The sequence below is a fragment of the Silurus aristotelis genome (genome assembly GCF_946808225.1).
Source record: "Silurus aristotelis genome assembly, chromosome: 17".
Classification (NCBI taxonomy): Eukaryota; Metazoa; Chordata; class Actinopteri; order Siluriformes; family Siluridae; genus Silurus; species Silurus aristotelis.
Genome location: NC_139590.1, coordinates 7,814,938 through 7,840,256, shown reverse-complemented (window position 1 = coordinate 7,840,256; position 25,319 = coordinate 7,814,938). Strand labels below are relative to the sequence as shown.

At 36.3% G+C, this 25,319-nt stretch overlaps 1 protein-coding gene across 1 annotated transcript in view; it reads left to right on the top strand.

Annotated features, from left to right (window-relative positions):
- crhr1 (corticotropin releasing hormone receptor 1) overlaps positions 1–24,170 on the top strand; it is a 130,448-nt gene extending 106,278 nt beyond the window's left edge. The window contains exons 8-14 of the mRNA XM_083567400.1: positions 5,263–5,416; positions 7,104–7,164; positions 8,970–9,042; positions 10,190–10,275; positions 13,770–13,905; positions 16,491–16,532; positions 22,856–24,170. Of these exons, the coding sequence (XP_083423526.1) occupies positions 5,263–5,416; positions 7,104–7,164; positions 8,970–9,042; positions 10,190–10,275; positions 13,770–13,905; positions 16,491–16,532; positions 22,856–22,996 (693 nt within the window). The 3' untranslated portion in view covers positions 22,997–24,170. The remainder of the gene's footprint in view (positions 1–5,262; positions 5,417–7,103; positions 7,165–8,969; positions 9,043–10,189; positions 10,276–13,769; positions 13,906–16,490; positions 16,533–22,855) is intronic.
- The last annotated feature ends 1,149 nt before the right edge of the window (positions 24,171–25,319 follow it).

The window sequence follows — 25,319 nt, the reverse complement described above, 5'->3', positions numbered from 1 at the left end:
TTCTCGGTCTCATTCTCTCTTACACACACCTACTGTACACACAGTCTCTATATTAATACCGCTATGCTTGCTGTTTCTGTGGACCATCTGAGCAGATGTGTGATGCTGGCTAGGTTACAAGTATTCACTTGTAGTGTGTGCATGTATGTATGTGTGTGTGTGTGTGTGTGTGTGTGTGTGTGTGTGTGTGTGTGTGTGTGTGTGTGTATGTGTGTGTGTGTGTGTGTGTGTGTGTGTGTGTGTGTGTGAGCCCTGAGTAGCTGTCAGATGAGTCTCCAGGCTAGTCAATTACCCCCTGCTTCTGTGTGCTATTTTAATGAACTCCTCAAAAGTGAAAAAAATTAATTAACATAGCGCCTCGTCAATAGCAGGCCTCGGAGGAACCTCACAAGCACGCATCAGCAGAAGTATGTTTGCCCTGCTGTTTATCTCTGTTTAATACTGCTTGACACAAGTATATGTCGGGACATATACAACACTGTAGTCACAGGGTGTTTGTTCTTGCCTTATTCGCTGTAGTTTAAACTTTCATTCAGATAAACACTGTCCTCACTATTTGTTTCAAAGGGTCAGGGTTATCTATAGCTCCTCATAGCATGATCAAGCACTTTGAAGCGGTTGACTAGTCTACTGCTCCGTGTGCTGATACTAAGTAAGAATTTAAAAGCACCTTAAGATCATTCGTTTTTTTAAATAAGAACTAGCAACTAAACAGCAACAAGATATGGCCGTGTCCAGTGAGAACAGTTTATCTTTATGCTAATATGGAGCAGCTTGGTGTAGCAACTACCAACACAAATGAAGGCAGTAAAGCGCATGTGATCCAATTAATGTTTTGTTCTCAAAAGTCGAATTCTAGTTAGACCACTTACTAATTAAGGTTACTATGGCAACAAGTAGTAGGCATTTGCAACTTTGCAGTACAGCGACTGGTAATTCATAGTAATAAAATGGCTGTGTGTGAATGTAGCACAAGTTTTCAGGATCCTGGAAAAATAGCAAGCTGTGTATTTGTATATATTTTTTATCTTATCTAATTTAAATAAAAAAAAAATATGTTATAGCTTCTGTATTATAGATAATAAGTAAAAGTAACTAGTTTTTAGACACTGGACAAAATTTAATTTTTTTTACAATATAACTTGTTGCCTAAAATGATCAATTTATTTAGAAATTTATAAGAAAACGCAATTAAATTGTTCCCAGAATCAGTTAAAATCACATAAAAGATACAAACCGCTCAACACATGTCATGTAAAAAAAAGTTAAAAAAAAAAAGTTTGTTGGCAAAATGTTGTGGTATAAAAGAGAAATTAGTGTTTTAGAGAGATGGTAACTTTTACGTGAGGTGGCATTACACCACAACATATCATGTCATATTTCCATATTTTCTTATATCATGATACATTCACATGTTCATGTAAATCCTGGCTTGAGTGATAAGTAAATAGTTACAAATGAGTTGAAAAACATTAACACTGAGTGATACAACTCACTGACCCATTAATAACTCAATAAGTATTAGATATCTGTTATTTATTTGACATTATTGTTAGCTAGTATGGTACCTTTAACCTGATTTGTGCAGGTCACCAGCTTTCTGCCTGTTTTATCTTGAAGAATCATAGGTTTAATGTCCATAGTAATATGTGCATGGTTGCATGAGTGCAACCTCATATTTCATAACCCAGGAATATGGGTTACTGCCAGCAGTTCCTCGTGGGTGTGAGTTGTAGCACTCTATTTCACAATGCTATTAACAAAAATAATTGTTCTAATGTGAATGATATACCATTTGAACATAATAGGAAATAGGCAGCATTGTGAACAATGATTTTTTTTATATATATATAGGTTTTCTATTAATGGTGCTAATAATTATATAGTACATTTTTCAGTCTTTCTCCTGCGTGGCATAGGAATCAGATGTTTAGGAAAGGACTGTCTGATCTAATTTACTTTTAGCTTTGAATATTATTAAAAAAAACAATACTCTTCAAACTGTGATCATTCTCACGACTTAATTATGACTGTCACGAAAGCAGGCAGAGGCGGAGAAATCCATACGCCGTCCGAATCTCCGGAGCGTATTCATTCTGTTTGCTCTATTTCACTCTATTTTGCTCTATTTCACTCACTCATACATGACTGATTTAGAATGGGAGTAATGATCTGTACGCTGATAACGCTGCAATTAGAAGCCACACTTCAGTAGTATCTAATGCCCAAATGGCTGACATAAGGCTTCTGGGAAAGAGATGGGAACATGCTTTCAGGTGTGCAAGTTTGAAAGTTTATACCATTTGTATATTTTAACTTATAACACTTTGTCTAATTTTATGGTAAATTTGCAGAGACAGTAAGATTATTCGGACAAATCCAGATAATTCATATGATTGCTCAATTTTGTCTCAAAACCAGACATAAAAGTGCAACACTAATTATTTAAGTATCAAAGAGTGTTCAAACTATTAAATGGCTTGGTAGAGATGCATTTTGTAACATTTAACAAATTAGTGTTTTTTTCCTGTTGAGGTGTACATAAATATGTTTTAAAAAATGCAACCAAGCCCCATTTGAACGTTCATTCACCTGCAAGTTCTCTATCAAGGTTTTGCTCACTAATGATAGGAAACCAAAAGGAAGTGGAAATCAATAATAAAAAAAAGTGCACAGTTTTATTGAAAGTGTTTTTGGAACGAACATATGATTTTATCAAGTAGAAGAGCTGTTACACTTTTATGTGAAAGGAAAAGCACAGCTTTAAATTCTTCATAAATTTGGCCTAAGTATTTCCATGTTCCATGTTTTTGCGTTTCAGAAATGATTTCGCAACATATTGTATTTTTGTATTTCACACTCACTGTGTTTCCTGTATATTTAGAAAAAGTATTGAAACAACCATTTGCCTGTAAAGACCTGCCTAATATTGTGCCTAAACAGTCCTGACCTGTGGAGCATTAACAGCATTATCTTCTTCAGCAGTTTGAGCTCCAGTAGCTTGTCCTCACGTGCATCAAGGAGCTTTAGACGCCCATGACCATGTTTTTGTTCACAACTGTTCCATCCTTGGACCACTTTTAATAGATCCTGACCACTGCAGACCGGGAAATAACAACAAGAGCTGCAGTTCCCACCTAGTAACAGGTGCCATGATGGAGATAATCAGTGTTCACTTCACCAATCATAATGATATATTGTCATAATGTTATGCCTGGTCCGTGTACGTTTGAGGTTTAAAAGCCACAAGTGGCCCTCACTTCCCAAATACACACTTGACCATGCCTTAGCTCTTTCAAACACTTTCACATTCAATGTCACATTCACCTACAGGTAAATTTTTTATATATATATATATATATATATATATATATATATATATATATATATATATATATATATATACACACACACACAAACCACCGTGCTAGACAAAGTTTTGCTTAGTGTATCAAATTTACATGCCTTGTTTTTCTGTTCACAATACATCCGGTTTTGTTTCCTTGTTATGCTTTCTGGCATTTTGGATTTTGTTTCACCTTCTGTTTGCTATTAGTGCTTGTATGTCTGTACAGTGCTTGTTTGTTGGTATGGTGCTTTTAACAATGGACATTTGTCACAAAGCAGCTTCACAGAATGAAAGATACACAGAATTCTAAAATAAAAAATCAATACATTTATTCCTATATCTTATTTTATCCCAAACACCATCCCACAGTATCTTACATCAGTGCACCAGGAAATGTTTAAATCCCTAATGCAATTCAGAATAACTATTGGACCAAGTACTCGGTTTCACAGGCATTACGGTATACTTTAGAATCCAATATCCAGCTCATTTTGCACTGCGTGTTTCTGATTGCTCCCTATTTGCACTCCATTACAGCACACACATGCCCAAATTGCACACATCACTTCTGCTTTCATGCTTCATATTCTTACAGTCAAATAATTTAGCAGCCAATTAGCAGCATTTAACACACTGACACTCTAAACATGGCTGACAAATTACAAACCAACTTCCAACTCATATCATTCTAATGGGAAGTTCATTATCTTCTGCATGTTGTGTTTAGGAGACACATCCTTTAATGCATAGGTAATATTGCTCTGTGATGGTTTTTTTTTTTTTTTTTTTTTTTCACAATGGTGCAGCAAAGGGAGATTGAGATGTATATACTGATATTGTTATGTAGAGAAAATGTATTTAAAATCTGTTATATATTCATATATTGCATACTCAAACACATTTCATGTACAGACAGACAGACAGACAGACAGACAGACAGACAGACAGACAGACAGACAGACAGACAGGCTGACTGACTGACTGACTGACTGACTGACTGACTGACTGATTGATTGATTGATTGATTAATTACTTGGACAGACAAAAGTATTGGGACATCTGCCTTGCCATCATCATGTGGTTCTTTCCCGAACTGTTACCACAAAGTTGGAGGCACACAATTGTATAAGATGCGTTGCATATTGCAGTATAACATTTTCCCTTCACTTAAACACCTTTTGGATAAATTGGAATGATGACTGCACTCCTTTACCGACACCCTTCTAGCTGTATAAGTACAAATCTTAACAACTGCACTCTGAAATGCAGTGGAACATATTCCAAGAAGAGCAGAAGTTATTAACAACAAATGGAGACCATGTGTGAAATAGATTTTTAAAATGCACATATGAGACGTATGGCTTAGTGTCCACAATCTTTTGTCTATGTAGTGTATGGTAGGTATATAGGTAGGTATATAGGTAGGTATATAGGTAGGTATGTAAGTAGGTAGGTAGGTAGTTAGGTAGGTAGGTAGGTAGGTAGGTAGGTAGGTAGGTAGGTAGGTAGGTAGGTAGGTAGGTAGGTAGGTATATAGGTAGGTAGGTAGGTAGGTAGGTAGGTAGGTAGGTAGGTAGGTAGGTAGGTAGGTATATAGGTAGGTAGCTAGGTAGGTAGGTAGGTAGGTAGGTAGGTAGGTAGGTAGGTAGGTAGGTAGGTAGGTAGGTAGGTAGGTAAATAGATTTATTATAGATTTGTAGATTTTTCATTATGCATCTCGATTGATTTAGTATTTGTTTTGAATATGTTTATAAATGTTGTTTTAAGCTCTATTAAAAGACGTAGGAATGTAAATCAAGTCAGAAGAAAATCTGCTTTAAAGAAGCCATGTAAGCAGACACATGAAAACCATGCAATGTTTGTGTCCTCTCCAAGGATAGTTTTTGTGTAATCTCCCTTTCTCTCACTGACAGATCTGGTGCAGGCTGGTTACAGCAGCGTATAATTACTTTCATGTGACCAACTTCTTCTGGATGTTTGGCGAGGGATGCTATCTACACACAGCCATCGTGCTGACTTATTCCACGGATAAGCTCAGGAAGTGGATGTTCATCTGCATCGGCTGGTGTGAGTGCCATTCTTAATTTTACCATAATATCAAGAGAAATGTTTCGTTCTGGCATTGCTTTCTACTTCATTCATATTGTTCACTTTAAACTTTTTATACAGTATGTACATGCGACAATTCATCTCTTTGTGTCATGAGCAACGAATCATGTGACTGTCATCAACCACCCTATAAACTAATTCCTATTGGTGTGACCAGTACAATTCCTAATGACCTAAAACTGTGGATTAGCCATGATCGTGATATCATTTCTATAAATGCTTAGCTATTAACAAGTTTATAGCTGTAAGTAGGACAGTATTAAATTGTCATTTTTTGTAACGATTATGTTTGTATTTCACATATTGTGTTTTTCTGCCACAGTGCCATGCTTTGATAGCACTGAGATATCCATTTTCAGTTTTTGCAGCTTAAATGAAAGTGAAGGTCAAGCAAGTAATGTTCAAAGAGGTTGTGCAAGAAGTGTCAACAATATCAAACTCAAATAAGCAAAGGCAAAGTTACGCTACAGAATCAGATCACAGAGAGTGATCTCTGCAGTTCATAATATTTATGTCTCTATTATAGTGTGGGGTATGTTAGATTTAGCCAGATGTGCTCAATCAGTAGTTGGTACAATGCAGCAGGAAAGTGTGTGAGTTGGTGTTTGAGTCGGACATGTTTGGAGGCTACAGTGGCTGCTGGGAATCAGGCTGATACACATACTCATGATAGATCTGTTTTTTTTCTTTCACGTTTATCTGGCATGAGCTACTCTTGCAGTTTAGTAGATCATGGAAATGTCATAAGACGAGATAGAAAAATCAATAAGCATATCGTTCTTAATGACAATCTTTATAATTGTTCATTAAAACTGTATGTATCATGGACTGGAAAATGCATTATAAAATATTTCTTGTTAGGAAAACACTATTTGGACATCTGGTTGTAGTGTTCAGTAGGGTTGAGGTCAGGGCTCTATAGAAGACCACTCAAGATCTTCCACTCCAACTCATGTGAACCATATCTTTATGGAGCTTGCTTTGTGCACAGGGGTATTGTCATGCTGGAACAGTTTTGGGTCTTCTAGATCAAGTGTCTTACCAGACATCCTGTACAGTCGTGCTCCTCTAAAATTGTGGTAAAAATTATGTGGGAAGGAACCACATAATTCTGGAAAATCAGGTGTCCCAAAACTAGTCCAAATTGGAGTAAAAATTGTGTGGCTGTATATTAACGCTTATAGTTCTAATAAAATACAGGCTTGGAATGTATTTATTTATACAATACAAATTTTTATGTTTCTTTTTTGCGAGTGCAGTATATTGATTATAAAATTAAGCTGAAGCATTTTAAATTCTGATTACAAAAAAATTTTATAAACATTTTTTTTAATTATTTTTAAAATAATAATTAAAAAAAGGGTTCCTTACACGATACCTCCAGAAAGATATTCGAAGCAAAAAAAATAAAAATAATTTCCATGGCAGTTTGGCGAAACATTCAGAGTCGAGCAGCTATATTTCTAGATTAAGATTTTTGTGTGTTTTGTAACTTGAATGTGGTAAGTGGCTGCTATTTTTACCCATCAATATCTAACCAAAATGGTTCATTACATGTTCATTACATTACAGTAATTGCGTTGTTTATTGCTCAGCTGTAAAAAATAATGCACGTGGCTGGCATTTGTTTTTTTTATTCCCGCAGGTATTCCTTTTCCGATAATCGTTGCATGGGCCATTGGTAAGCTGCACTATGACAATGAAAAGTAAGTGCCCTTTGTGCTTGAGTTCTCCTGCTCTTTTGACATATATCTATCTATTTATCTCTGTCTCTCTCGCTTCCTCTCTCACATGCACACATAAACAAAACCTCCTCTGAGCAACAATAAAAGCCTAATTATCCTTTAGATTTCCCTGTGATTACCTTCAGCACATGGTGACCGTGGATACATATGACAAACTGCAGTCATTTTCCAGTTTCAGTTCACGCCATTAGGTTCGTGATCCTGCCTGATGTGCTGGTCTTTTTTTTGTTTGAACAGCACCACAATTCCGAGATGTTTCAAACTGCAGTCGACTGCAATTCAATATTTATAATAGTTCAATTATAAATGATATCTGTGGCCAAAAAAATATATATGTTTATTTATTTATTTATTTATTATACAATACATTTAAGATACAGATGAAGCAGCTACCGATGCAATGCGATACACTTCACCGTATTTAAGATGCAGTGCAATGATTTTGCATGGCCCTTTAATAAAAAAGGCCTTTGCAGTCTACCTCTGCCATTTTAATTTATATTCTATGTGAGTCTCAGGGCACGCCTCGGTCTCCGTAGTATTGTGATGCATCATATTCACATTAGAATCAGGTTTATTGGACAAGTGGCTCTAACTTGCAGCACATTCTTCCCAGCTCGGTCCCTTTGCCTGGCCAATTGGTATAAATCCTTTTTTTTACTTAGTGTCCACCTTCTTATACAGCTCCTCATATGCCTCATCCTTCGCTTTCGCCACATCCCTCTTGACCTGCTGCCGTATCCTATTGTACTCCTGCCTACTTTACTCATCTCTCTGCCGATCCTAATACTTTTTCGCCAACCTCCTTCTCCTTATGCTTTTATGTACTTCCTCATTCCACCACCACGTCTCACCACATCAGTGGTGCCGAGAGAACACACTTGAGAAATAATTTAGAATAATGATGTACTGTGATACAAATGCCAACTTGTATCCAATGCATATTTTAAAATCAATGTATCACAGTGTTAACTTCTATGCTGGTGCACCAATGCGAATCAGTGAATCTTACCATCCCTAATATATAGTATTTACTAGGCCAGACTTCTTGCTTTAGATTATCTTTTGAAGTGCACCACATATAGCAACACAATAAGTAAATTCCCATGCAGGGACCATCTGCAAATAGGTTAGCATTTAAAGCTGCTCTGTAATTGATTTTGGCACTTAGCGTGCATTGCCTTCATAGTTTTGACCTCCCAGAATCTTTGCTGCCAGCCAATCGTTTCATCTGCATCACACTGGAGAGCTGAGTCACCACTGCGCACACTTACCCAAAAGCCACATGGGACGAGTCGGTCCGCATCTGAACCTGTCAATCTGCAATCTCTTCCAAGCACAATCTGTATATTGGACAAACTTCTATGTCTGTAAATTAATTCCCAAATAAGCAGAGACTAATCAATAAACAAATCGGACGAAATTTTAGCTCAAGGGCCAGCTTTAATACGTCCTACTTTGTTCTTCAAAGGGTCCTTCTTTCGAGTCCAACATTTTGTGATGTTTGATAAAAAATAAAAGAAATGTTTTATTTATTTTTTTCTTCCTGTATAGTAGTTACTTGTTGGATTCGTTCTATCATCATGCAAGTGCCAGTATAAATATGGCAGGTGTTTTAGCCATGCATAACCAAATGCGGTTGAGGATTGAAAGAAGTGAACTAAATGAATGATTTCAAACTCATGTAAGGATTTGGGAATGTGAAGTTTTCCTGCTTTTTACTGAATGAAGTTCATTGGCTTGTTTTTTATTCCGTGTGGCTGTAGATGCTGGTTTGGAAAGCAAGCTGGTGTTTATACCGACTACATCTACCAGGGTCCTATGATTCTTGTTCTTCTGGTAAGTTGTGCATTAAAGGAGCTTACGATTGCATGGAATGCCTTTGGATGCAGTAGCAAAAGATTTTCCCTTTGGATAAACTAGAAAACCTAAACCTGTTCCAGCATGACAGTGTCCTTGTGCACAATGTGATTTATTTAAAGAAATTATTTGCATGGGTTGAAGTAGAATCTCTTTAGTTGCCTGCTATTGAGTTCTGATCTCAACCCTACTGAACACCTTCGAAAGAATTTGAATGCTGACCGCACCCCCGGCCTCCTCAAATTATATCGATACCCTAACTTTACAAATGCCCTTGTGGGTGAATGAGACAAATAATCGTGACAAGCACACTCCAAAAATTTGTGGAACATCTTCCCAGAAGAGTGAGGGTTACTGTGTAACAGTAAATAGGGACTAAATGTGGAATTGATTGTTCAAAAAACACATACAAATGTAATGGGCAGTTGTCCACAAATTTGTGTCCCTGTAGTGTATCTGTATTTTAACTACAGTTTAGTATAATTTGCATAATACAACTAAATTAATCACAAATGAAAACTGTGTTAATAATGTTAGTGAAACATGAAAATGTTTGAATGCAACCTTTAAATAAGCAATTCAGGTAAAAAAAAAATAAAAAATAAAGTTTGTGTAATGGAACATTCTGTTTGCAATCATTCAGATGTTGACAATTCAGGGAGAATCACAAAGAAAGTGATAACAAGCACAGATATGAAAGAACTCAATTGTGGTAAAGCAAAGCAGATTATGGTTTTTTTGGAGGGGGATGTATGAAAAATCTCTAAAACAGCTTTTTTACAGAAAAGGTGTGTGACAGGGACCATTTTCAACATTGGTGAATTACTTTTTATTTCATGTAGCACATCTGACACTTGACATTGGGGCTTTGAAAATAAGAATAGTTTTTAGATCTAGGCCCCTGATGAACAAACCAGATGCAACAGTGGCAACAAAAAACTGCCTGAGACAGCATGAAGAAGAAATCTCGAGACCTCCAATATTTGAAAATGGGTTAAAAAAAAAAATAGCCATTTGGTTTTTGTCATGTATTTATTAATTAATGAATTATTAAATAGGTCAATATAAAAAGTATTTCATTACTATAATTAACTGCAATTTTCTCACACATTTCCTTTTTCACCAGATCAACTTTATTTTCCTTTTCAACATTGTGAGGATCCTGATGACCAAGCTAAGAGCCTCCACCACATCGGAGACCATTCAGTACAGGTAAGCTAATGAGAGGCCAGGATTAGAGAAGAGAAGCCTGGGGTTTTAATCAAAAATAGTTTGTTATTAGTTAGTTTCTGTACAGTTTAGTTACAGTGTTCAGCTTCAGAATGAATACTTTCTATGGCAAAGGTATTGATGTTGTGTTTAATGCTGAAAATAAACCTTAGGTTATATACATTATATCATCACTGTCAGAGTGCAGAAACAATTAAATGCAATTAGCATGTAGCTATTAGTAGAAATAGAAATAAAATTAATGAAGACAATTAAATAAGAACAGAATAAACCTTTAAATAAAATTTCAGACATTGTTAAATATTTAATTCCCTGTCACCAAGGAGCTCTTGTTTCACTGATTTATGGAAATTGAAACTTAAATCTGTCACAGTGGTGGTTGAATTTATTCAAGCACAAAAATATTAATTAAAAGCTTTTTTTTTTTTTTTTTTTTTTTCATTTTTTACAACATTACAACATTATAAGGGGCTAAATATTAAATTGGGAGAAAACCAGTAGTTGTATGAAAAATAAAACATTGAGCATCCCCATATAACCAAAATTGCATGATCCTTGTTTCCAACACATCTCTTCATTGGTAGCCGAATCATGCTCCTTCAATTGAAGAATCAAATCTTTTACTATTTGGGATCACTATGATTCTCTATGACTTTAATAATCTTTTTGTAGCAGAAGTAGATTGTTATTTGCATGCAGTTCTTGGTCTTCAACAACGACCCATAGTGCTGCTGCCCAGAATAGAATATATTGTGCATATTAACAGAATTTGTGTGCCAAGAGTAGTATACATGTAAACACATTATAGACAGAGGTGGAAAGTAACAAAATACAAATACTTCATTACTGTACTTAAGTAGATTTTTCTGGTACTTTCCTTCACTAGTTATTTAGGTGACCAACTTTTTACATTCACTCATTCATTTTTTTACACAAATATCTGTACTTTCTACTTCTTACATTTTCAAACCAGGCTCATTACTTTAGTTTAATGTATTTGGTGACATGGTCTTCTTATTGCGTGTCGTTTTTAGACCACCAACCTGGCTTGGCTATCACAGACTTAGGCTAGTTTACAAGCTAACATCAATTAAATTTAACCCTAGTTCCTGTTCATTTCTACAGTACATAGGATTTTTATTTGATTTTTGAAAGTATCATAATGGTGCACTTTCCTTTTTATTGAACAAATCATACTTCTTTTGACATTTTACAGAGAATATCGACACCCTCTGTGATTTCCAACAACTTTTCAACAACAATACATTGTAAACCATATGGACAAAAGTAGTGGGACCCCTGACATTTCCAGCCATCTGTGGTTCTTGTCCAAAATGTTACCACAAAGTTGGAGGCACACAATTGAACAGGATGTCTTTGGATGTGGTAGCATTCACTTCAATAGAAGCCCAATCGTTTGTTGACCCCCTAAGTGACCCCAAGTCTTTTTTTATTACAGGTTAAAAATGCCTTTGTCAAAAAAAAAAAAAAAAAACATTTCAGTTGAGCCTGTAAGATATCAGATTTTTAGAATCACATTCGATCTCTACCTGCATGGTGACGAGGCCTGGGATGCAGCCAGTGTTTTAATTCATCCCATAGGTGTTCAATGGGGTTGAAGTCAAGATCAAGCAACTTAAGATCTTCCACTCCAACCTATGTAAACCATATCTTCATGGAGATAGCTTTGTGCATAGGGGCTGAAACAGTTGTGGGCCTTGCATTAACCAGAAACATGTGCATCTGGTGTTCATTGGGACTTTGACTGGAACCAAACTAGACAGATGAAAAAGCTGAGTTGTTTTGGCAATTATCAAAAAAAATTACTATTTTAGAGAAATCTAATCTTCACTTTTAAGTATAATTGAAGGTATTTGATATGTCAGTTGGTTATTAAAAGGGTATTTGAGAAGTAGTACTGTAGTAAAGTGCACTGCAGATGTAATGTGTGAGTAAATGAAAAAAAAAAAAGACGTTTTCTTTTACACTGTCATTCAACCTGTGAGTCCTGTGTGATGCACATGACAGACTGTAGTTATTATTCATGCACTTGCCAGGAACATTCAGTGTCCTGTGGCAAAATAATTCATGGGGTTCAAACCAAATCTATATTAGTGTCACTGTGTTGAACACTCTGTGTGACATCCATCTTAACATCGTCGGGTTGGAGAGCTCTGCATTGATCTTTATCATCTCTCGCATGCAGCCGACAATTAAATTCCTTCCGTGTAATCTGATTGATTCATTTGACAATCATTTAATGACAGTCATTTAGCTCTGTCATTTTCAATAATTACATTGTAGGACAACAGCCTTCCTTGCTCATTATGCACCCTACAATTCTCTATTGGATTCTAATCAAGGAGGTTTTTGTTAGTTGTTGTTCATTTTGTAATTTTTTTTCTCCCTAGTCAGTTATTGTGCAGACTCCACTCCAGTTACACTGTTTTGCTTCTGCAAAAAATAAATCCAATTAGAGACCTAGTGGTGCGGATTTTTGTGCATCCAACTAACAAGGTTCCTTTTCAATCCTTTCAATATCAAATAAGAGTAAAGACGCTACATTTAGAAGCTCACAGGTCTTAGTTGCGGAGTGCAGGTACATTTGCAAACACCTCCATCTCATTTTCTAGGGAGCTGAAAGATTCAAACTGACAGTTTGTTAGGCTTGCGCACTTTTCCATTTATTCTGCGATAAAATGACAGACTTCCTCTGGAACAATCTGATCACCTCGCTCAGAGGTGTCAGGCTGTTGCACTTAAGGGTTCAATAAAAGGTTTGCATGTGTTGTTACAAAATAAACCCAACCCTAGCTCATTTGCTTGCAAGTTCTATAGAGGAATGCTCTTTTCAAATTGCATCCTCGGGGAATAGTTTCAGATTATTAATGACTCGTCAGTGCAATCATTAATGGCTCCCTGGCTGTAAATTTGGTTTTCATATTTAATATCCATAGAGAGGTTGAACAGGGTTGCAAAACATTTAACATACACTACATGGCTAAAAGGTTCACACTCTACCACAATAGTTTTAGGTGCTTGTTGAACTCATTCTAGATTCATTGGATTGAGGTTAGGTGTAATTGTAGACAATTCAAGATCTTCCTCTCCAAACTTAACACACCATGGAGATCACTTTGTTCACAGGGTCTCTGTCATGCTAGAATGGGGTTGGTTATGTTATAATGTTACAACATACAGTGGCATTCAAAATGTATTTTTTTTTTTTTTTTATCAGCAATGGCCATTAAGACATGAACTAATTTAATAGTTTGCCTAAATTTCTGTACTGTCTGACATATTTCCATTGTCCTACCTAGTCAACATCACTTGGAATTATTAATTCAACTCAGAACTTACTGCTTAGGCCTTTCATCACATAGCACAAGCAAATGCAAATTGTTCATTTTGAACAAGTCTTTAAAACGGACCAGACAGTGCCCTTTAAATACATTTTCTTATATGTGTTGTTATAGGAAAGCTGTAAAGGCCACTCTGGTCCTGCTGCCTCTTCTTGGCATCACCTACATGCTTTTCTTCGTCAACCCTGGAGAGGACGAGATTTCCCAAATAGTCTTCATCTATTTCAATTCGTTCCTTGAGTCCTTTCAAGTAAGTTTCAAGTATATTATTGCATGTTCTGACAGAATTACAGTATAAAGAACATAAGTTATTTTTTGCTGGAAGTGTAATTCGGCCTGTCATCAGTTTCCATCAAACCGATTTAATGAATATAATGCTTTATTTGACAATATGACTCTCATCAGTGAAACATTTCCATAACGCTTGTGAAAGTCAGGCCTAATAATAAACTGTTTGCAGTTGGGCTTTTGCCATTTTGAAAAGTCGTGTTATTATTGGCTCTGGCTTGGCAAAGTCAGCTTGAATATGAAAGCAGTTAATGCATTCCTCCCGTCTCTTTTTTTTGTGCAGCTCTATAGAAGTGATTATGTTGGAGGTTATTGAGATATTGATTTTTAACATTGCCTTCAAAAGATCAGGGCCAAATGTGTTTTAGAAATGTGTTTTGTGGTCAGAAAGAAATTGCATAAGATATTTGTGTAATCCAACCCTCTATCGATTTAAAATAAAGTGTAATGGCACCATCAATGAAGCACATCTTCAACAAATATTCATACATCCTTACACTCACTAAGCACTTTATGAGGCACACCTGTCCACCTACTCATTCATGCAAAATTATCTAACGAGCCAGTTAGTTGGCAACACTGCAATACACTAAATCATTCAGATATGGACCAGCCACTTCTGGAACGTTGACAAAATAGGGAAATAAATCTCGGATCTCAGCGGTTTTGAGGATTCAAATTTTAGGATTTTCACAAGCAACAATCTCTAGAGTTTATTCAGAACGGGGCAATAAAGAAAACACATCCAGCAAACATTTTGATAAAGTTGCATGTTGATAAGGGAAGTCAACTGACAATGGCCAGACTGGTTAAAGCTAAACCATGTCGGGTTCCATTTCTGCCAGGCTGAGGCTGGGCAAAGGCTCATCAAAAGTGGGCGGGTGAAGACTGGAAAAACTTTGCTTGTTCTGACAACGCATACAGACTGTAGGGATGAGGCAAAGAGACGGTAGAGTTGGGATTTAGCAACAACTGTGTGAATCCTTGAACACAATCTGCCTTGTGTCAACAGTCCAGCCTGGTGGAGGTGGCGTAATGGTGTGAGGAATGGTTTCTTGGCACACAGTGTGACCTGATACTACCTACCAATTGTCACTTAAAATAAAGGAACATATTTGCATATGTATCCTTCCATGGCCACAATCTTCTAAATGACTAATTCCAGCATGATAGCACACCATGTCGCAAAGCAAAAGTCATGGTTTAATAAACCTGATGATGAGTTCATTGTTCAGTGGCCATTTCTTAAGGTTTCTTCTTCATGCTATCTCAGGAACTTTTTCCTTGCCACAGTTTCCACTGGCTCACTTATTCCAGATAAACGTACAATTATAAAAAACAAACTTATTGTCACTAAACGTATACACTCTTTTATACAACTTCATTTTTGGAAAAAATTTTATTTTGTCCAAATAAAAAGTATTGGAATTGAATTGAATTCCCTCTCACTGTATCTGAAGCCAGGAGAACACCTCTGGGATGAGATTTCACCCTAAAAATCTCTAGGAATTGCCTGATGCAATCAAGTAAACACCAAAAGGAATCTCAAAAGGAATGTTTTCCACATATTGTGGAATCCATGCCATGAAGCAATAAAACTGTTTTTAGCAAGGGGGGGTGGGGGGGGGGTGTCTTATCCAGTATTAGTGTTTGTATCCACTAGTAGTCTAGTGTTTGTAATAAAGTGAATGGTGAAGGTTTAACTGTGCTTATAATTCTCTTTGGACATGATTCTGTAGATTCATTTAATAAAAAGTCTTCTATTTTTTATTATATTGGCATGTAGTGTACTGAACAGCCGTCATATCTAGTAATGAACTGTGCATTTTAAAAAGATTTATTTACAATTGAAAAATGATCAACAAATCAACATTGTAAACATGTTGTGTCAAGAAATTATTTAGAGAACATTGTTAGAGCTATTATTGAAGCTTTTTATTTTTATTTTAGAAAAATGGCTATTGCCAGAATTATACATTTCCCACAACCCACAGGACTGTCACGTCACACCACATCATTTTTTTTGCACATGATTTACATTAACAGTAATTAACCCTTTTCACTTACTCAGTTCACTGCAGTCTGTCTTTTGTTGTCGTTCCATGGTTGTTGTTGTAAATATTGTTATGCTTCATGCTCAGGTAATGGTTTTAAATTATTTATTGGTTTGCTTTTTGTGAATGTACATTTGCATTCTAATAAGTATATCTGCACTTGCATTCACCTCCCACCCTTATTACATGACTCTTCCAACAAAGCATAAAGAATTGTAAAAAAAAAAATAAAAAAATAGTTGTGTTCATCCAAAACGTTTTTACCTACCTATAGTAGTGCTTTGTATAATTAAAAACAAAGCATTTCATAATGGGTTATAGTTTTGGTTTTGCTAGTATTGGTAAGAAGAGGTCAAATTTACATTTATGTCTATTCTGGATGTCCACCTTTTTTTGCAAGGATTTTAGTTATGTGAAACATATGCATGCATTTTCTGGAAAATTACTATAAATGCATCCTAAAAATGGCTTCTTTCTCCACTCATCTCTTTAGGGTTTCTTCGTGTCGGTGTTTTATTGCTTCCTGAACAGTGAAGTAAGTCTTTTTGCATTTCTCTCCTGCTCTCCTATTTCCTTCCTACTCATTTTACACAAGCAGAAGCCTGGCCTCACTACAATCCCCCTCAACCACCACGCTGTCTCTCAGGGAGAATATTGCTAAAAACGCTCTCTAAGTCAAAGCTGTCAAAAGAGTCTAAAGTGCAGTGCAAGCAAGCCTGAGTAATTTGGCCAGATTCCCTGGGCTTGACCTGTCCAATCAATAAGATCACATTAAGCTCCAGTTCTTGCTCCTAGCTTTAGTCATTAACAAAGGTGGTCAATAATGATAAAAAATAGGACGGTCTTAAAATATTCATGCCCATGAAGAAATAATTACGATTTATGTTGATTATTAATCTTGCTTTACAATGCTAGTTATGGGCATATTCCTAATACGGGGTAAATAGAGAAGCTACAGAGATCAAATGGCAGTTAAGACAGAATGAAGAATAATGATATGCTCTTAATCCAAGGTCGGTTTAAATCGATAGCAAAATCCAAAGGAAAGATATCTAAGCAAAACATATCATCTAACCTCTGTGTCCTATTAAAAGGACAAAAACGATGTCAACATCAGCTCTAACACTGATCCATTTTCATTACCCAGCAATATGATATAGAGGTTGACCTCAAACACATTATCAGACTAAAAATCTCCCAGGTTCATATTTGACCATGGGCTTGGATTACTGTCTTTGTGGTATTTTGAGTATCTGTTAGAGTTCTTGCTCCAATGCCCCAAAACTATGCTAGTAGGTAAATTTGCAGCTCGAATTAATATAATGAATAAATAAAGCTTTCCAGACCTGCCAGATTCATTCCGGTGCTCTATTTTTCAATAAAGTGCTCATCAGTTTGAAACTATTTGCTGCCACTGAGGATGGCTCTACAAGGATAGCCTTAAGATACTTGAGATTACTGTGGATGCTAGCATTTAGTAACCATGAAGATGGATTTGCAATCAATAAGAACAGTTTGGCTACAATGGGTTAGGGCTACAATTTCCACGAACAGTTTCCATCAGTGAACAGTCGATAACACAATGGACTCTATGATAAAGTTATAGTAAACTTTATGCTTGCATGATTTCAACCACATAGTGGATACTTGTAGAAAGGAATTATTTATAATTGAACTATCTGCTGGTACCCATCTGAGGATGGGGTCCCTTTTTGAATCTGGTTTCTTTTAAGGTTTCAACCTAATATGATCTCTGAGGTTTTTTTTGCCATCATTAAGGGAAACAAAATGTTTAATTTATTGAACAAATCTATTTATTTCTGTAAAGATAATTTGTCACAGTGTCTGTTGTTAAAAGAGGTATATAAATTGAATTAACTGAATAGAATTTTTTAGACCCAGCAAACCTATTTAGATTCAATAACTTCTATGTCCACAACTTCGATGTCCCCTCTCCGCCCCTATTTCAAATAATCTAAACAGATTGTGTATTCCCCTCTTCATGAAGATTCCTTCTGATATGTTTTTTTCAACTTGTCCTGACTCCTTGGAAAATCTTTTTCATTCTTCTCGACCTATCTGTTATAACGCTTCCAGATGTCACACATGTCCTTCATTGGCTCTCAAGGCAGAAACTGCGATGACCTTTAAATTTAATCTAATTTCTTATAAAGTTCTGGTCAAATAATTGCATATTGGTGCGAATGTGTTAGATGTATGTCAAGCCAGTTCAGACTACAGCTTTGTTTAATGTGTAGTTCTGATTCGTCAAAAGCAACTCAGCGGTTTTCTTTGGAAGCAGCTGTGACAGTAAATCTCACATGGTCTGTCTGACTACTCGATTCTGATTGGCTGGAAGGTATTCAGAATCGAGTAGTCTGACCCTTGAATCTAACCGTTGAAGGAATATGTAAACTATATGAACAGATTATGGTTAAGATGATTTGAAATGAAAGATCTTAGGTGGGGTGCTAAAGAGCTGTGACCTCAACCCTACTGGACATCTTTGGGATAAATTGGAACACTGACTGCACCCCAGGCCTTCTCAACCTACATCAGCCGCTGACTTTAATTTCATTATTTAATAAATGTTTAATTTAATAAATTATCTCAAGGGAACACAAATCCCCACAAGCACATTCCATAATCTAGTAGAATAACTTCCCAAAAGAGTGGAGTTTATTAGAACATCAAATGCCCACAAACATTTGTAGTGTCATACCCAAACATATAGTGTAGTTTCTGTCAGTAATCACCTTTATAAATGATTGAGCTTGCTTATAAACCACTGTAACCATAGTAACATAGAGTCACAGTCGCATACAAAGTGAGACAACTGCTGTAAACATTTCCTAATGACTTTACTGAGGTAAATGAATGAGTTCATTTTATTTTGTGATTTTGAAAAATGGACAGAGGAACAAGATGAATTTGATGAACTGGAGAAGAAAAGTTCAAATGAGAAATATAGCAAAGCACGGCATAATTAATTAACACCAACAGCTTCATTATAAGTCGAGACATGGCACAGATGCACATAATTCATACACACACACACATAATCTGTCACTCCCTCTTCCACCCACTATTTGTTAAAACTTTTTTAAGTTAGTATAATCTTACACTACTTTATCTTTGTGAATGATTCAGAGCAGGCAGAAATCTAGATCCGTATTTAATATAACTAATGAGAATAAACCGCTATTTTTTATCCATTCAGTCAAACATCAGTGACATCTTAAATTTATTACTGTTGGCAAATTACCATTGTGTAGTGTGATAATGCTAGGTGGAACGATTATGGCTATTTGTGAATGTGCCCTGCATTAAAATCATGTAAGGCACACCTAGCTGTAGATTATTCCTTGCTTAATTTACTAATTTAATACTTTTAGAGTTTCTAAAACAACAGCTCACACAAGGAATCATATGTTGTTGCAATAACAGTATTAAAACTGTTTCTGATAATTGAGGTTTAACAATGTCATGGTCAGAGATCAACTGGAAAGTCTTTTTTCCTTATTCCTAATTTGTGCCTGCTATCTAAGGACCATAGTCATATAAGCAATGAAACTGTAAGAGATCAGATCTGGATCACCAAACCCCTGTGGGTCATTATTATCATATATTTTAGAAACGAACGCTGCCAAAACTCTGAATGCCAGTCAGCTCTAGATCACTGATTTCAACTATTCCACTTGGATTACCTTAATAGTCAATAGTTAAAATTTTCCACATCCTGGACTGAATATTTAAGAGTTTTAAACTTTAAAACGTTTTTCTTTTTTTTCCAAAATTATGCCAGAATAATTTCCAAATAGACTGGGTTTTTTTTTTTACCCAGGAGCCCAATACTCCAGCACTAAACTAATAAACATGCAATCATTGGCATGATTCTTGTGTGCACAATGTGTACTGTATCACTTTGTCATACAGATGTTTGTGCTATTCACACCAATTCTATAAAAGAACTACAAAATCGTTGTTTTCTTTGCTTGTGTAGCAATCGATTTCACCCTCTTTAACTTCAAAAAAATGGCCAAACTGCATTGAGCAAACAACTTAGCATTACTGCGAGAAAATAGTATTATTTTCCAACATGTTCTCTCTCTTTCTGATCTACCTTCCTACATATCTGTCAAACATTTTCCCCCAGAGAAAAAAACACAACACACAGCTGTCTTCCCCATTATGGCCTCGCTAGCTGAGGACACATTTAAAGGTCACATGGAAATTGAGCTGACATTTTGCTTAACTCTCAGTAGAAAACTCGTGTAAACCAAAAAACATGACCTGATATGTAATTTGAGCTTCTTCTTTTTTTTTTTTTTTTTTATAACCCTCATCATTGTGTGCTTTTGAAAGTTTTAATTATCAGTGTGCATGCTCTTTTAATAGGACTCATTGGTCTTTAACGTCGACCTCTATTAACACTAACAGTCCTAACACTTTAGCAGGGGTGCGATAACAGACAAACGAGATAAAATGATGCGAGTCCATGATTTGACACCAATAACAGAGGCAAAGCTCGAAATAAAGGGACCAAAATAACAAGGCACAGGTTTGCGTGTGTGATAAGACCGTGCAACAAAAGCGTACAACACAGGACATGGATATACAAAGCAAATAAGGAGGAAATAAGGCACAGGTGAGAGTAATTAGGAAAACAATAACACAAGGGGGATGAAAACAGAACCGAAAACAAAACAAAAGCACATGGTAACCTTCGTCATCAGGTGTCAGCTCGTGACACCTGATGACCTGCACCATGTGATTGTGTTTATGAAATGTCATCTTAGAGCTGAATAAGTGTAAACTTTTTTTTTTTTTTTTTTTACATACAATTCTGTGAGGTTTAGCCCTTGCTTCTTTATGCAGCTCTATGTCAAATTGTAATTTATTAAAGTGCAGTGCCATTACTTTTTTACAGTCATTGCACAGCACATGTGCAACCAACAAATCCACACCAGAATCTTTATGTATATTACAAATACTTCAACATAAACATTTCCTATGGGTTTCCAAAGAGTTTTATTTTATAAAACCATGAAGATGCTTTGCATACTTAGCATGCACTTGAAGTGTACAATTTCTTATTTTATCGTAAAACAAACAAAAAAAGCATTTATGCATTTTAGGTAAGTCCCAGCTGTAAGCCTACTCAGTCAAGTGTTTGAAATGCCAAAGCTTAAATAGAATGGACACCTCAAACCCTACAAGTATAATCTAGATGGATTTTGGTAAATTCTTCATGCTCCTTTTATTACCTTTAAAGCCTCAGGAAGTAACAGAACACGGTGTTCTCTCATTATGATGTAAGGCATCTTCAAATGATTGAAGATTGATGTTCCATGCTTTTCCTTCTTTCTCTCTTTCTTTCTTTCTTTCTTTCTTTCTTTCTTTCTTTCTTTCTTTCTTTCTTTCTTTCTTTCTTTCTTTCTTTCTTATTTTTTCCCTTTCCTTTTTTTAAATATCCAACCCAGGCATATAAAGATGGGTCAACATTTTAAAACACAAGAATATAAAATATACAGCATCATACCATATATTGCTTTAGTGAGCAATATTCAAGCAGAACAAATTACACTTGCGTGGTATTACATTTTAATGTATTTTCATTTATAGATATTTTATTAAAACTCAGTTGCACACTTCTGTTTTGCCAGGAATCAGCATTTTCTGGGGCATGTATATATAAGGGTTGTTATAGTTTATGAAAAAGGTTGTGAAAACTAAAACTATCAGTAAAGATTTTTTGAACTAAATTAAAAAAAAATTATAAAAATATAAATTAGAGTTTAAAAGTTCATTAAAACTAAACTACAAACATAATGTTGAAAAAAAGGATAAAAACGAAATAGAATTTCAGCTAATACACTTTTAATTTTAAGTGCTTTCGACTACCTATATATATAATCGGGCTTAATCCACCTTCTTATACCACCACTATTACGTCACAATTATAGAAACCATCAATACTTTACCAAAACCCATTATAACAATGCGCGGCATTACAGATGCCAGAGAGAGAGGAATTTCGCATATGGAGGGTGAATACCATTTTACTAAAGCAAGCTCCAAACCACTACACTACAACCGCAACTGTGCCACCTACATCATCTGGACCAGTTTAGAATCAATATTTGTCAACATGACAAAAACATAAATATAAATAATATACATCATACTCACCAGAGATGCATACTCATAATTTGCACCACTCCTCAGAGGCTGTAAGCCAGTGGTACAGCTTGTAGGCACTGGTCTGGAAGGGGCGAACAAACCCTTTTCTGGGCTGAGGCAAGCTAGTTAGCTTCGGGGTAGCTAGCCTCTCCTCACGATGTCTAGCTTTTCTTGAAAATGTATTTATAAATTAGTTTTCAAATTAGTTTCTCTACTAAATGAAACGAATAAACTGTTGGGAATAAATTAATAAAATTTCAAGGAGCAAATATTGGAATTTAGGTTTTAAATGTAGGTCAGTGCTTCTGATAGCGTTTAGGCCAGCAGAGAAGGCTTTGCTGGCCCTGATGGCCCACCACTGTTAGAGAGTAGAAAGTAAGACTAAACTTGACTAAAAAACGAAAAACAAAAGTCATGGTCGGTGTAAACTTCCATTATTCGTTTGCTGGCAAAAAAAAGTTGGAAATTGAATGCTACCACATCCAAATATATCCATAACAATTGTGCCTCCAACTTTGAGGTAAAAATTTGGTGAAGAATCACATATGGCTCGAAAAGTTACGTGTCCATATATTTTTGTCTATACAGTGTATTTGATTAGGTATCTTGTTTACTTCATATTCTCTTAATTTAGTTAAACTCAGAAGTGATCCAGACCTCTCTGTCTCTCCCCAGGTCCGCTCTGCTGTTCGGAAGCGCTGGCATCGTTGGCAGGACAAGCACTCAATCCGGGCACGGGTGGCACGAGCCATGTCCATTCCCACCTCTCCCACTCGGGTTAGCTTCCACAGTATCAAACAGTCCTCAGCTGTCTGATCTTAACTGATCTCGAGCACCACAACTTTCCTTTCAGTGCCCCACCTCCACCCACCCATCCATCACTGCTAAGCAAACCCAAGGAACGGCTGCAGTCCAAACAGCGTATAAGACCTTCAGTTGAATAACGGCCCAAAAGTGGTGTGCAAGCATAGACACAGTTTCAGGACTCGTCTAGCAGAGCGTCGAAGAAAAGAGAGACGTAAGGAAGAAACTCGGAGCAGCAGTTTCCCCTTGATCAACTGAGATGGGGGTGAGATTTGATCATCCTCTGCATAATAAAGGATAGAAATTCCAAGCTCCATGAACATACTGTGGTGGGACCTGTAATGGTTAGAGTTGAATTTAATTACTTTTCCTTATCAGCTCTTTTTGTGTGAGGGATTATTGCTGGCTCAGCTTTATGTCAAATCAGGATCAAGTTGTTTCAGAAACATGAAGCATGGAAGCATTGTGAAGAAGTCTCTCAAATACCGGCAGCTTCGACGCAAAGACTTTGCCGAACTTTGATGGTGGCACACCTTCCATTGGACGTGTTTCTCTGGGATTAATCAACTTTTTTGTTGTTGTTGTTATTAGATAGCTAAAGTCTTGTATGAAAGAAATGGGTATATGTTCAGAGAACTATAAGGACCATCATAAGGAGTCATTTCAAACAGGAATACATAGTTGACTCTTCTTTTTTGTTGCTGTTTTTAGTACAGGGATTCAGACAGGCAATTATCACAGAGAGGATACAAACATTTGTATCAGAAACAAACTTCTCAAATATTCTCCCACAATTTGTACCATTCCATTGGGCAAGTACTAAAAGAAAAGATTGCCAGCGATCATAGTAACCACAGTAAATTCTAGAAGTTGTCATATTGATTGTGATTTTTTTTTTTTTTATACGTATTCATTTATGAGGACCAATAATATAATCTTAGATGCTAGAAAAATGTCTATGAAAATGAACACATTTGATTATTGCTCGCATTTTTTTCCCCCCATTATTGTATTATAGTATAGTTTCTTTCACTAAAACACTGTCAAGCAGCGATATGTCGTACTTGAAACAAATGTTCGTCTGGATTTTAGCACATTGTGAATTGGACCAGCCTCCAATCGAAAGAGCAGGAAGAATCGAATATTATCAGTCACTTTCCTGTTTGACCACTAGAAGGTTATAAAGTCATAACTAAAAAGAATAAATATATATATATATATATATATATATATATATATATATATATATATATATATATATATATATATATATATATATAGTGAGGAAAATAAGTATTTGAACACCCTGCTATTTTGCAAGTTAGAATTAGAAATCATGGAGGGGTCTGAAATTGTCATCGTAGGTGCATGTCCACTGTGAGAGACATAATCTAAAAAAAAAAATCCAGAAATCACAATGTATGATTTTAAAACTATTTATTTGTATGATACAGCTGCAAATAAGTATTTGAACACCTGAGAAAGTCAATGTTAATATTTGGTACAGTAGCCTTTGTTTGCAATTACAAAGGTCAGACGTTTCCTGTAGTTTTTCACCAGGTTTGCACACACTGCAGGAGGGATTTTGGCCCACTCCTTCACACAGATCTTCTCGAGATCAGTCAGGTTTCTGGCCTGTCGCTGAGAAACACGGAGTTTGAGCTCCCTCCAAAGATTCTCTATTGGGTTTAGGTCTGGAGACTGGCTAGGCCACGCCAGAACCTTGATATGCTTCTTACAGAGCCACTCCTTGGTTATCCTGGCTGTTTGCTTCGGGTCATTGTCATGTTGGAAGACCCAGCCTTGACCCATCTTCAATGCTCTAACTGAGGGAAGGAGGTTGTTCCCCAAAATCTCGCAATACATGGCCCCGGTCATCCTCTCCCTAATACAGTGCAGTCGCCCTGTCCCATGTGCAGAAAAACACCCCCAAAGCATGATGCTACCACCCCCATGCTTCACAGTAGGGATGGTGTTCTTGGGATGGTACTCATCATTCTTCTTCCTCCAAACACGTTTAGTGGAATTATGACCCAAAAGTTCTATTTTGGTCTCATCTGACCACATGACTTTCTCCCATGACTCCTCTGGATCATCCCAATGGTCATTGGCAAACTTAAGACGTGCCTGGACATGTGCTGGTTTAAGCAGGGGAACCTTCCGTGCCATGCATGATTTCAAACCATGACGTCTTAGTGTATTACCAACAGTAACCTTGGAAACGGTGGTCCCTGCTCTTTTCAGGTCATTGACCAGCTCCTCCTGTGTAGGTCTGGGCTGATTTCTCACCTTCCTTAGGATCATTGAGACCCCACGAGGTGAGATCTTGCATGGA